Here is a 14,620-nt window from a genome sequence, read left to right as displayed (position 1 = left end):
ACATTCGGGTTTTCGATTCGCTTCACGGAAAACATTATTCCGACACTAACAATACGTTACCACCACCGTTTTTTTTTGTGGTTTAAAAAAAAAAAAAAAAAAACCCAAAGTCTGTTTTGTGGTGAATGAGTGGACTTCAAGAGACACCTACGTGGTAAATGCAGGAGTCCAATTAAAAGGCCCATTTCCAGATCCACACGTTTCGTGCTAACACGTGTACACACGCCAACCCTTCATTGCCACGTGTCCCACTACATGAAAGTTAGATTATTAGCACTATGAACGTTATTGGAATTTTATTCGACCGTCCTTATCCAAGCATTAATTACTAAATATATTAAAATAAAACCTTACATTTGTATAGCTATAGCATTGCCCCGTGTCGTGTGTAAGATTAATATAGCTAGCTTATTCCCTTTTATGGAAATGATTTAGATGTAAAAAAAAAAAAAAAAAAAAAAAAATCCTCTCCGATTTTCAAACAGGATGTCATGTGTAAGGCTTATGTATATTCGTATTATACTTTTTCTAAATTTGAATATTCCAATGAGTAAATATTTTTAAACCGTTGCTAATGGTTAAGCTATATTGAATTCTTATGGTAGTTTCTTTCATCTTCACTCCGTCCACAAGATTTTTGCGAAGGCGTTCTTAGGAGGTCTCAACGAGCACCACATAAATAAACTTCTGAAAAGACACTCCAAGACCAAGATATTTACGCTGACAAAATACATTTAAGAGCGGAGAGAGTTCCACGTGGCAGGAGAATCTCCGGTATTGGTGTACCACAGAGAGTCTTGGATTGGCTGATATATAATCTATCATCTCCATTCTTTCCTTGATTGTGCCTGTGCTTGTGCCTGCAAGGAAACACGAACCATCAATGGCTTCCGCAATCTGCTACAACGCAGTGAGCCTCTCGACGACTACGCCCACTTTCTCCAGGAACCGCTTCCCCAATCTCTCCAGGGACGTCGCTCTCGAATTCTCTTCTATCTCTCACCTATTTACTCCCTCCACTAAAGCTCAGAGCTCGAAGAGGATTTCCACTCTGGTCAAAGCCACTCAGACCTCCACTCCGGTGAAGTCGTCGGAGACGGTGACGAAGAAGAATCTACGAGTTCTGATCGCCGGTGGCGGGATCGGGGGACTGGTTCTGGCTCTGGCGCTGAAGAGGAAGGGGTTCGAGGTGGTTGTGTTCGAGAGAGATTTGAGCGCCATCAGAGGAGAGGGACAGTACAGAGGTCCGATCCAGATTCAGAGCAACGCTTTGGCTGCTTTGGAGGCCATCGATTTGGAGGTGGCCGATGAGGTGATGAGCGTGGGTTGCGTGACCGGAGACCGGATTAATGGGTTGGTGGACGGAATCTCCGGTAACTGGTCAGTAGTAGGAATTTGAAATTAGGGATTAATTTTGTTTGTGGGGTTGAGTGTGAAGCTGTAGTGATAAATGAGTCAGGTACGTGAAGTTCGACACGTTCAGTCCGGCGGCGGAAAGAGGACTCCCGGTGACGCGAGTGATAAGCCGCATGTCGCTGCAGCAGATCCTGGCTGGCGCGGTGGGAGAAGAGGTGATCATGAACGAGAGCAACGTCGTGGATTTCCGTGACCACGGCCACAAGGTCTCCGTGGTCCTCGAGAACGGCCAGAGCTTCGACGGAGACCTTCTCATCGGCGCTGACGGCATTCGCTCCAACGTCAGGCGGCAGCTGTTCGGCGAGAGCCAAGCTGTTTACTCCGACTACACTTGCTACACCGGCATCGCTGACTTTGTTCCCCCCGACATCGACACCGTCGGGTATGTGCTTCTACTTATTGCCCCACTATTCACGACATCGTCGTTTCTCATCCTCTCATCCTCTCCTCTCCAGATATCGCGTTTTCTTGGGACACAAGCAATACTTTGTTTCTTCCGATGTCGGCGGAGGCAAGATGCAGTGGTATGCTTTCCACAAGGAGCCACCGGGCGGTGTCGATGCTCCCAACGGTCAGTCCCTCGTGTTCAGAAGGTTTGTCACAAAAATGATTGATTGGATTGATTGATTGATTGCAACAACAGGCAAAAAGGAGAGGCTGTTCAAGATATTCAGCGGGTGGTGCGACAACGTGATAGACCTGATATCTGCGACGGAGGAGGATGTGATTCTGCGGAGGGACATCTACGACAAACCGCCCACTCTGAGTTGGGGAAAAGGGCGCGTGACTCTGCTGGGGGACTCGGTCCACGCAATGCAGCCCAACCTGGGGCAAGGCGGGTGCATGGCCATCGAGGACAGCTTCCAGCTGGCCTTGGATCTCGACAAAGCCTGCAGCGACTCCGCCACTCCCATCGACATCCCGTCCACTCTGAGACGCTACGAGGACGCCCGCCGACTGCGAGTCGCTGTCATTCACGGCATGGCTAGAATGGCTGCCTTGATGGCTTCCACCTACAAGGCCTATCTCGGCGTCGGCCTTGGCCCATTCTCCGTGCGTGCCCTTCCCTCATTTCCTTCATTCTCCCAACCACAAAACCTATCTCCCTCTGAAGTCTAACCGCTAACACACTCTTATTGCTTCCAGTTCTTGACCAAATACAGGATTCCACACCCCGGAAGAGTCGGCGGTCGATTCTTTATCGACTTGGCAATGCCTTTGATGTTGAACTGGGTCTTGGGCGGCAACAGGTCACGCTCACGCCATCTCACATCTTCCTTTCAATAACTCGTTGCTTGCTTCTTAACACTCATTTCGGTCCATTCTTATCTTCAGTTCGAAGCTCGAAGGGAGGCCACAAAGCTGCAGGCTCACAGACAGAGTATGATCGGTCTTGCCAATTCCTTTAGTAATAATACTAATTATATGATTAAATTGCTATATTGTTGACTTTAAATTTCAGGCAAGTGATCAGCTACGCAATTGGTTTGAGGACGACGATGCGCTGGAACGTGCCATGAACGGGGAGTGAGTCTTTGTTACCCTATAGTGCCTTTTTTATACTAAGATTATTATTAATATCGTGGTTAATCTTAGGTTAATCTTACTTGCATTTGTTGACGGTGTATTTGTGCAGGTGGTTTCTTTTTCCATGCGGAAACGAAAACAGTGACTCGCAGCCAATCCGTTTGAATAGGGACGAGAGCAAGGCGTGTATAATTGGGTACGTCTCTGACCATGTGATCCTCCTCACTTACTTCATATCAACTGCTGTAACTTTGATGTGAAATATTCCACACAATGGCAGGAGCAAATCGCAGAGCGACACATCAGATGGTACAACAGTCGCAATTCCTTTGCCTCAGGTGAAGTGAAAATAATAAGCTCTATGCTTGTTTTGTGATATTTTATTAATTCGATTGATGGATCGAGCAACAGGTGTCGGAGAAGCACGCTCGTATAGATTACAAGGACGGCGCATTTTTTGTGACCGATTTGCAAAGCGAACACGGGACATGGCTCACTGAGTAAGTCCAAATACCAGGCATCCCTCAACTTCGTATGAATATACAACATTGTTGTTTGGCTCATATAATCGAGTTTGCAGAAATGAGGGAAGGCGATACCGAATCCCTCCGAATTTTCCGACTCGATTTCGTCCCTCAGACACCATTCAGTTTGGTTCCGACGATAAGGTATTCCATACCACCTCTTCTCTATCTTATGGCATGTTCTCTGATTTGGAAAACAAAAAAAAAAAGGGATTGGGATGTAGAATATATATATTTATAGTTTTGAGTTGTACACATTGCAGGCTGCTTTTCGGGTGAAGGCGATAAGAACGTCTTTGACAGTTTCGGAAAAGAAAGATGAAAGTGAAATTCTCCAAACAGCATGAATGGGTTTTGAGTTAATCCAATACCACATAAATTTGTACAGACATTATTTATTGGGGGAACTTAAGGAACATGATAGTCTTTTGTATAAATGAGTGTTGTGAAAAATACTCCCATAATTTTCATCCTTAAAATGGAATATATGTTCCACTGTTTCTTATTTCCCTTGTATAAAACTCTCGCTTTAAATCTGAGTGAATGTCATAGTTCTCTTAGTATTTGTTTGCTTAGATCCGTCACGTATATAGTATTTTAAGTTATTAATTAGGGAATTAAGAGTTTTTAATTATGAAATTAGATTTTTATATTCTGCAATTATGTTTTTAAATTATACCTTTTTATTATTCCGAAGTTAGATAATTAATTAGGGTTTTATTTATGTAACTAAGTTTATGATTTTAAGCCCGACCCATTAAATTGTAAACCTAGTTCTATCTAAGAGATCTTGATTGATTAATAAAGGCAATCAAGCTCGGTGAAAGATCGACAAAACTCACGTTTTCGTGATCGAATACCGGGTTGTAACAAAATCGGAGTGAAACTGGGACCAACTCTAAGTCATAAAAAGATAAGCAATTGGTCCTTGAATCATCGAAAGGAAGTAATGAGATAGACAACACTAAGGAAAAAAAAAAAAAAAAAAAACTCGGGCTCTTAATTTTTTTTTTTTACTGAAGAACACTTCAGTCTAAGATCTAAGGTCCTTATTAGAAGATTAATTATTCATGTTGATTCCGTGGAGATTTCATTTCATTGGTAAGCCGAGACTATCAAAAGTCAATGCAAATTTGGGCAAGTTATGAGCTGGGACATTTGACTCTCGTGGTAAAATTGAAAAAGTTGCAGGATTCAAAATATATCTTCTAAAACAGTCCCCAAATATGGGATCGACGCACCGATTATCAATACTTAACAAGTCTCTAATATAATTAAGTAGCACAGAAACAATTTTCACAAAATAAATACAGTAATTGAAAAACCAAGATGTTAAACATGTAGTGTACCTTGTATTAATGTAACAAAAAGTTCGCACTTGCAATCTCAAAATGAAGTTGAAGTTCAACTATCCCTCTCAACAGAGCTCTAGTTTTAGCTAAAAAAAGAAAAAAGAAAAAATAAAAAAGAAAAAAGAAAAAAAAAGAGCAATGTGGGTAATATGCACATACATATACATTGAGTACCAAAAGGTCTTATATTGAATAGCGGTCTTGGCTGTGCGTTGTAGCAATAATTGTAGACTTGATCATCAGAAACATTATTATATTGTACTGCAAAGAAGACAAAAATGTGGGAGTGACCGTTTGGGGATTCAACGGAGAAACATAGGTAGAGATTCGATTAAAGTTTCAAGTTTGAACAACACATGCGAATCGCGATGCGACTGAGAGACAGTCCACACCACACATACACATGATGGCATTCAAAATGGGAAACCAAGCTGTCCCTACACACTTACAATAATGACATGTATGTACCCCAAACCCACCGTGAATTATAGCTTTACCAATCTATTCATACAAATACAATTCACCGGTTTTTCTCTTATTTAATTTTTAAATTTATTTATTATATAGTATGTACATACATGTCAACTCTAACACTGCATGCCCACATGCACTCCCAAGTTTTTTTCTTTGTCCGCCATCATTGTCAATTCCTTAAATGTCCAACCAAACTATACAAAACTGTATTTGCATGGAAATTCTTGAGGTATTATACACATAGACAAAGTCAAACACATGCTGCGATATTTGTTATGTTTTTATTGTGCGTCAAAAGAAACGCAAACAGGCTCATTCATCATAAGCATCAATAGAAGTTTCATTGAATCGTTTGTTGAGCCTTGAAAATTATGTCTCACGTTATCGCAAAGGGTTACATTTGTCCATTGTGTTTGTGATCAATGGTACTATATTAAAGTGAAAATGTAGTATGTTTGGTCGTAGTTTGCTTTACTTGTGTGTGTATCATAAATTTAGGCGGAAATCCCCTGTTTCTATTTTTATTCACGTAATTATTGTTTGCACTTTGCAGGGGTAAAATAGTATTTGATTATCAACAGCAACGCTTGGAAGAGAAGTGAGTGTAGTGTCAGGAATCAGGATTCATGTTCTCTTTCTCTCCCCGTTATCTCTTTCCCCAAATTCCAAGAAACCCTAATACTTCTCCATCCAAATCCTTCATTCCTTCGTCACGGCTTTTTCATCCATTTTAAAAACTTTGATTTTGATTTACAAAGTAATCCCTTCTCTTCTTAGAATTCTAGTTTTAGAAGATTTAAACGACAAGTGTTTGGAGGGCTAAATATTGGGACCCATCCAAAGTACACACGTGCAGTGATGATGTGTATTTTTCGAAATCTTTTTCAACTTATTAAATATAAACACACCGCCCAGTACTATTTATCGCAACCCCCCAGGCACCTCTTTCTCTTTAATTCAAGCTCTCTGTCAAAATACGGGTATATACTATATACAAAGATGATAATATCTCCATTATAAATAAATAAATAAAAAGATAATAATATCTCCAAATTTTTATACAAGCCCTAAACTTTATTTAGATACGCTCACTGATCACTATTTCTAAAAGTTCACTGCCAAATCTAGACATTGTATTGACATGTTTTAGAGTGTAAAACAAAGTTCTTCTTTACGACTTGCTCCTACGTAATTCTCACTACGATCATGAAGTTTTAAATGAAACAACCACTCCGTGAGAACGCGATTTAATGTGCCCTGTATATCTTATTATCTTTAATAAATTAGGTTTTTGTACCATCCTTGTACAATTCATTTTTCTAAAATTCACAATATTACTATATACTCAACAGGCATATGTTAGTAATTTAACTAAATATTTAAATGTAATTTTCCCATAAAAAAAAAACTGGAAATTGAGTGAAATAAAAATCATACATTAAGAACCTAACATAACATAATAGAAACGGAAAGAGGTGACTATAATTAAATCCATATATTATTACACATGTTTGGTGGTTGCTTTTATAATAGTCGAAGTATTTATTTTCTTACAAGTACTACTTGATAATGTATGTAATAGTAAAAAGTAATACAAATACTAAAACGATTCGAACCGCGTGTATTCAATATCTTTTTCACCCCAAAAAGTGCAAAACCCGAGGCATTTTTCCAAAACTTAAAAAAAGTATGTATACGAATTAATTAATATTTAATATATGATCAGTGATCAGCGTGACCGGGAAACCGACTCGGCCAGTTTCCCGATCCTGGCCACAAGTGCCGGCGAGAGCTTCTTGATCGGCCTCTTCTCCTTTTCCGGACGAAAATCAAAGCCGAAAACATCCGAAACGTCCTCGGAGCTCCACCCGGCTTTTCGGAGCGAATCCGAGAACCGATCCGCTTTCACGAGCAGAGCGTCCAGGACCGCTTGATTGTCGATCATGATCATCTCACCGTCGAAAAATCCCGAAGCCGACACTCCGATGATCTCCGATACATCCGACTCGCTCCACCCTCCTCGCCTCAAAACCGATCCAATCTTCTTCTCCACGTAATCGTCCACCCACTGCGGTGCCTCCGAAACCCTAGGCACCTCGAAAAACCTCTCCGGCGACATAGACGACGAAGACGTCGAAGCGGACGATGAAGAGTTTCTCCGGCGACGGTCCACCGCCGCGTCCGACCAAAACTCCACCCAGCGTGGCGTCCTGGATCCGGCGACGCCGTTGTCGAGGCTTCTCCGGCAGAGACTGGCGGCGGTGGCCGGCGATGTTCTCTCGCTGGTGGATCTCTGCTTCTTGAGGACCAGATCGGGCGTGAGAGACGACTCGCGGTCGAAGAAATCGGAGAGATCGAGTCCGCAGCAGAAGATCCGAGACTCGTCGACGAAGAAGATAGGGTTCCCGGCGAGAGGAGGATTGCAAGGGATGTAGCAATGGTTGAAGATCGGGATCAGAAGCGGAGCTCTTTTCAGAGCGTTTCTGGCGACTTTGAGAGCCTTCTCTGGATCGGAAGGTCTGATTCCCCATGATTTGGACCACAGAGTGTTTCGAGCGATCTGGAAGGATATGGCGGCGATCGGAAGGTCGAGTGAGGCGCGGAGGTGGAGACGCGCGGCGGCAGAGCGTGTGCGCCACTCCGGGAAGCCGGGAGCGAGAGGAAGTCCGGCGGAGAGGACTGCTCTGAGGTCCGGCGGGAATGCGAAGCCGAACTCGGCTTCTGCGACGGCGAACTCTTCGTCGGTGAGGCCGGGCGCCACGTGGACGCCTGAGGAGTTGAGGTGTGCCTTGACTTTGGCGGCGAGGGAGTTGAACGAGTTGAGGCCGGTTCGGAGGGAGGAGGAAGGTGTTGTGGAGCCGGCGGCTCTGGCGGAGAGTCGGCGGAGACCGGCGAGGTGAGCCGGGTTCAGACCGCTCATCCGGCGATCAACGTCCACCATATCTGGGCGTGCGAAGCGAATGGCTTTGATCCTTTCTTTCTTTCTTTCGCGTTTGGAATAAAAATGAAAAACGGTAAAGTAAAGTGCGAGTATGAATGAGAGAGAAAAAGGAAGTGTTGTTTGTGTGTGAATGTAAGAAACAAGTGAAGAGAGGGAAATGTGTGACTGTCTGTGAGGTTTAAATACTCCGAATCTATAGTTACACCTTCTGATGTGACGAACGTTCGTATTGGGACAATTACTAAAAGGCCCTTGTACCTTTATTTATTTTGATTTCGGAAAAGAATAATTAGTCAAGTCTGGTCTCGGCTTCTGTAATTTACAGGATCATTTATGATTTAACACACCACTTTTGTTAACGGTAATGTTTTTAGCCAAACCAAAGATGGTTAAAGTGATTTGGTTTAGCTTAACTTTAAAGCACCGAGTGAACGCTCCCTCACTCATTCATTTACTCAGTGTAATCTATTAAATCTCTAGTTATAATAAATAAATAAACTCTTCACCATAAGACGGAAATTAAGATGGGCCATTAGCAATGATGTATTGTTAGACAGCCAAGATAAAGCCTAAGCATATAATCATCAAGCCCACATTTTTGTTGTACGACAACTCAAAATTTATATAATAAAATACATCGCTTGCTTTCTCAAAACTGAGAACAAAAGCGCAAGCACTTCAGGGTCCAAAGGAGAAGATGTGCCTAACAAGTGTGCTTAAATATATTAAGCATATATATATGTGTGTGTGTGTGTGTGTGTGTGTCAAAATTTAATACATTTCAGGTAGAATCGTTAATGACTTGGAAGAGCTTAGCAACATAAAAAACGCGACAATCATCGGTGAACTGTGGATTAGTTATTGCAGTTAGGCTGTAGTGGAATCGTATCCTTGTCTTCTCGTATTATATAATCGTTTCAATTTTTTCATTTATTTTATTTTAAATCATTAATCAATTACAAATCATTAATAGTTTTCTAATGTACTTCAAGAGTAATTATTTAATTTTTGTGAATTTGACACTCCTATAGTTAAATAATTTTATTATTTGAGAAATACATGTATTTTTTTTATAAAAATACTGCGACTATCATTAACCAAAAAATGATTAAAAACACACATAAAGATGTAACTTGTACGAAAAAAGAGGGTTTTATTGAAGTTAGAAATGAGTCCCACATTGGTTGTGTGTGTGAATGGACATGTGTTTATATATTGGTTGGGACCCTCCACTTAATACCAATTGGTTTTGAGTTGGATTTCCACAGGTTTAAAAAAAAAATGGAAAAAGTCTAATAACTAAGATAAGTATCAGTTAGTGAAGATGCTCCTGAAGTGAGAGTGAGACTAATCACTATTGCACTTCTTATTAGCTCAGTCATTGTTTGTTTTTTACATTGTACGAACACAATTAATGAAAGCGCTAACATTTTCTGCTTATATTCCCTACCTTGTTGAAATTTAACTCTCAAATATCAATTCAATGATAAAGGAACTTGGAAGCACTATACATGATTTGATGCATGTGAATATGAATAGATCACCACAATTCAAATGGTTTGACAGTTGAAACTTTGTAATTTCCACAATATTGTAGTCTATGTTGATAACATGAAACATTCTTATTTTATTTGCTTTAAGCTATATGAAATACAACTTGAAACTAATTGAGCGTAACAATCATTTCTGATACGCTTGCTTATTAGAAATTTCATTAATTGGACCTGAAAATTAATAAAATATCAAAACTACACCTCTTATTTTAAAAATATCTAAAAAAAAACTTTTATCCTTATTTAAGATAAAAATACCCTTCTAACCATCGTGACATACCAAAAGCGTACGATGCCATAAGATGTCGTGCGATGTCATACGATGCCATATGATGCTATATGATCAGAATGATATTTTTGTCCGAAATAGGGACAAAAGTTCTTTTTAGATATTTTTGAAGTAAAAGGTCTAATCTTGATATTTTATTGATTTCTAGGTCCAATTAATGAAATTTATCTACATTATCTAGAACATCAGAAAATATCTTAGCTCGTTTGAGCAAATAAAAATGTTAAATAAATTAAAAGAAAATAACAAAATATGAACACAAAATAAATTAAAGGCGACTTAAGGATCTACTCAAAATGAAACATAGTATTGCAAAATAGCAATAATTTGTTTAATTTATGATAATTAACTATATTATATTAGTCTTTTACCAATATACTCTTAATTGTCTATTTTATTTTAAAAAATAAAAAAACATAATAATTTGAATCTCACAAATTAAGTAACAACTTCCTTCATACATGTTGTTCATTATTACTCAAATTAAAAAAAAAAAATCATGATTCTTCGTTAACAAAAAAAAAATCAGGAAAAAAAATTAGTTGATAAAGATGAAGACGACTATTAACAGATAATAACAAATATTAACATTGTAATCGATTTCTATTAAAAGGAAATAAACTAAAAAAATATCAATTAATTATTTTAAGAAAAATTAGTCGGATTAAGTCACTTGAAACGTTGTTATTGCAATCTAGCCAACGTTTCACCTAAGTTTCAAATCTAGTCACGAATGATGATATGGCATTATTATTCATTTAGCAAATTACTAGATTATCCTCCATTAAAATCGGATAACATCAACATTTAGCCAACTTTTTGATCAGCCGAATAATGCAATTAATACACGTAAATTTTTAATAGTCCATAATATTTTTTTTTTAGTTTAATTAGTTGATTTGAAAAGTTTCCATAATGTAAAAGCAAGTTTTCTTTGGTTAATTTCAGTTAATTTTTGTTTATTTAAACGCGATAAATTTTGGCTGGCTGAAACGTTGGCTAGTAGTTGGTTTCTATGATTTATGTTACATAAGGGTATTTTCGATATTTTCTAATCGTTTATTTATGTAAATGGCTAGATTACAAAATTTACTAAATGTTGACTACATCCTTGAAATCATGTTTGATATTAGCTACGTATCTTGATTACCCTTATTTTAAATCACACATAACTATTTATTTCATGCAAAAATAAAAAAATAAAAGCGTAGTATATCAACTAAAAACTTGAACAAAGAAAATCACAATGTAATTTCCATAAATTTTCACTTATTTCAAAAAATATCCAGACATTTCCAGTTATTTAGAAGAAAAAAATGCAGAATTTTTCAGTTGTCCAGAGAAACTTGGAGTCTCCGAACCGTGCGGCCTATGGCGAAAAAAGGCGACAATGATGACAATCATGTATTGTTCTATCTTAGTCTTGAAAACACGGATAATTATAAGAGCAACATGGAATCAACGTTCGAGAATGCGGTGCGTACATGTATTCAATAGCCGGAGGGACGTGCCAGGGCTGGAAGCTCCTGGTCGCGCGGTACTCGATGGATGCGAAGAGCTCCGCTGCCTCAGAACCCAAATCTAGTCGTGGTGTGGTGCTGGAGACTAAGAAATCTACCGCCCTCGGATCCCGAACCCGACATAATTTCACGATAATAGACAATCATTTTTAGCAAGCACAACGAGTATATTTTTGAAGCCCCCATCGCCACGAGTCCATAAAACTTGAAATCACTCAGTTTCGATTTCATTTGAGAAATATATGGATTTTTGAAGTTTGAAATAAACGAAAATAGAGAGAGAGAGAGAGAGAGAGAGAGAGAGAGAGAGAGATAATATGGATCAATAAGAGAGAGAGAGAGGAGAGAGAGAATGAGAAATCCTATTAATTAGAAATTTAAATTTGATTTTTTTTATTTAAAAAAATCTAATTAAATAAGAGTAATAACGATATAAAAACATGTCATGTAAACTATTTGGCTATTTGTTTGATATTTTATAAATCATGGATAGATTGAAATTCACACGTTTGAAGTGATTTACTTATCGACAAATCTCATAAATTAATGTGAAAAATTTTGTAATAAGAGAAAAATCTCTGTCTACCAAGGAGAAAATTATTGTACGGATTTTTAAAAAAATTTCTTATCGGTTTAACTAAAAAATAACACCTCCCAATATCTCACCACAAAAATGTTATAAATAAATTTAACTATAGTTAGTACATCAAACTTGATGTGTTTCTAACTGAAGTAAGATAAACATGGACTCGATTTTATATATACGTTGGTTTTTTTTTAACGGTGAATGTCCAATTTATATTGATCACAAGCTAGATAACCTAAGAATGAAGCTAAAACGAAATAAATAAAAAGTAGGCTGTGATCTATAGCAAAATATTCATAAAAGTTTCAATATTGTCAGCGAAACTTAGAGTAGCAGATAAAAACCATACTCTTCTAATCTTATATATATTTATTTATTTGAGATTAAGAAAGAAAAATTTGGAAAAGTGTGTGTTGAAACTTGGAAAAATCAAATTTCTAAAAAGTAAATAGTTTTAATTTGGAAAGTATCTAAAATTTGACAAAAAATATCCTAAACACATAATTTTTAAATTTAATGTTTTCAAATTATAGTAGAGCACAAAAGAAGATCTCATGTTAACGCAGGACTGTGACGAGATTGTAGGACACAGCAAAAGATCGCAAGTCACCGCAAAGCACAACAAAAGACGTAAGATCAGATCTTTAAGAATTTATAATATATTAAAGTTTTTTAATTTATTTATCAAAATTCACATATTTTCCAAATTAAAACTTACTACTATTTAGAAATTTAATTTCTCAACTTTTAACACAAATTTTTCAAAATTTCTCATTAATAAACACATTAAATATCAACGGCTAGTTTCTCAGATTGGGCACGTGGCTCATATTCTTTTCGAAGAAACCAAAGACAACATTTAATTAACATTTGGGATTTTGTGTGGCAACATCCGAAACTCTGTACACAAATTTTCATTAAATTTTGACTTTATAGAATCTAACATGTGATGTGCGGTTTGGCCATAAATTTCGTTATTTTTATAATTAAAGTTTGAATACCTTATATTCTACGGCCGTGTGTGACTATGAAGTAGACGCACAACTATAAACCACAGTTATAATAATTACCCAAAATAAAGTAATTAGTGGTCATAACATTAAACACACGTAAAACTTAATTTAAAAAAAAATCACAGTTAAACTTGGACAAACAAACAAGAGGGAAATCGATCCAAAAACGAAATAAACCCCAATGTTTTATTTCGGATTTCATAGTATCTATTTTTTGCATCGAATACAATTGTAATTTTTTTTTCTTCTAAAAATATCGGCTATTTATTCATTAACTATCCAAATTTTCAATTATAATTTACACGATTTACTAGTATTTACTTAATCGCCAATTTCTCCGATCGTTTTTAGTTTTGTTCGTTGATTTTTGTACCTTAACTTATTATTTAAGGCGTTTCTCAAATATTTTGGTTCTCGAATTTTCTACACAGACTTTTTTTTTTTGAGTTGGGGCACTATCGGCCAAGATTACATGATATATTAGCAGTGCAAAGCGCAGGTGGCACTATCGGCCAAGATTACATAGCAGGTGGCACTATTGGCCAAGATTACATACTTATTAGAATAAATCCTAGGGGGCATGCATTTCTGCATCCCATGGGGGCTTGAACCCATGACCTCTCCGTCGAGGTGAGTGTGGGATTACCGCTAGACCAAGCTAGCTACCACTTTCTACACAGACTTTTATTTTGGTAGTTAAGTATTGGATAGAGTCGATTAAGTACTGAATATATTCAATTATTAAATATTTAATAGACTTTGTTAGTTATTATTCAGATTTTTACTCATATAATAGGAGGTGAAAATAATCCATTATCATCAATCAGTCAAAGAAATAGAAGTGCTAAGTTTGATAACTCCCTCATAAACACTTTTGTCTTTGACTATCTTCAATGGATGTGAATCCGAGCTCCCCTCAGATCTAGAGATTCCCTCTCTATATTTCACCAAATCTTCTCCCGAAGATGATCAAGCATGTTAATGCAAACACATGCACTCACAAAACTCTGATCAAATAAAAAAAAAACAGCAGTTACAAGCACCAAGAATCAGTTGTCGATGATGATCTCCAAAATTGAAAGACTAGCTCAAGGTATAAGGCGGCGTGATCTACCTAACAGAAAGAAACAATAACCTAATTCGACCTCAAATGAGTTTTATTAGATCAAACCTAAAATCTTTTGCCAATCTATCAGAATCGTAAACCAAATATCCGATAATATATGTCCAATATATTTTAAACAAAAAAATGATGTTTCTTGTCTTAGTTCGCACGAGAGAACAACGTAGAACAAGTAACTCTGTCTTGATCATCTTCTTGCAGCTTCACTTGAACAACCTTAATACAATTGTTTTGCCAAGCTAAATCATGCAACATAGAATCCAACACTCTTCAATGATTTTTGTAAAAGAATTAATGCTGGA

General features: G+C 37.5%; 2 protein-coding genes across 2 annotated transcripts; one reads left to right on the top strand and one right to left on the bottom strand.

The window, feature by feature from the left end:
• Positions 1 to 636: 636 nt before the first annotated feature.
• ABA1 (zeaxanthin epoxidase (ZEP) (ABA1)) lies at positions 637 to 4,027 on the top strand. The gene is made up of 12 exons (XM_089613178.1): positions 637 to 1,380; positions 1,460 to 1,798; positions 1,872 to 1,987; positions 2,060 to 2,469; positions 2,563 to 2,666; positions 2,752 to 2,797; positions 2,879 to 2,943; positions 3,053 to 3,139; positions 3,224 to 3,281; positions 3,355 to 3,443; positions 3,524 to 3,611; positions 3,731 to 4,027. The coding sequence occupies exons 1-12, from the start codon at positions 884 to 886 to the stop codon at positions 3,812 to 3,814; spliced, it is 1,983 nt and encodes a 660-aa protein (XP_089469304.1). The 5' UTR covers positions 637 to 883; the 3' UTR covers positions 3,815 to 4,027.
• Positions 4,028 to 6,777: 2,750 nt separating this feature from the next.
• On the bottom strand, positions 6,778 to 8,423 carry LOC149398888 (uncharacterized). The gene has a single exon (XM_089613787.1). The coding sequence runs from the start codon at positions 8,232 to 8,234 to the stop codon at positions 7,023 to 7,025; it is 1,212 nt and encodes a 403-aa protein (XP_089469913.1). The 5' UTR covers positions 8,235 to 8,423; the 3' UTR covers positions 6,778 to 7,022.
• Positions 8,424 to 14,620: the final 6,197 nt, after the last annotated feature.

Source organism: Urtica dioica, chromosome 4 (assembly GCF_054948205.1).
Source record: "Urtica dioica subsp. dioica isolate 48M chromosome 4, U.dioica_male_clone48M_v1_H2, whole genome shotgun sequence".
Taxonomy (NCBI): Eukaryota; Viridiplantae; Streptophyta; class Magnoliopsida; order Rosales; family Urticaceae; genus Urtica; species Urtica dioica.
The sequence above is the reverse complement of the archived record's forward strand: the minus strand, read 5'-3'. Positions and strand labels throughout refer to the sequence as shown.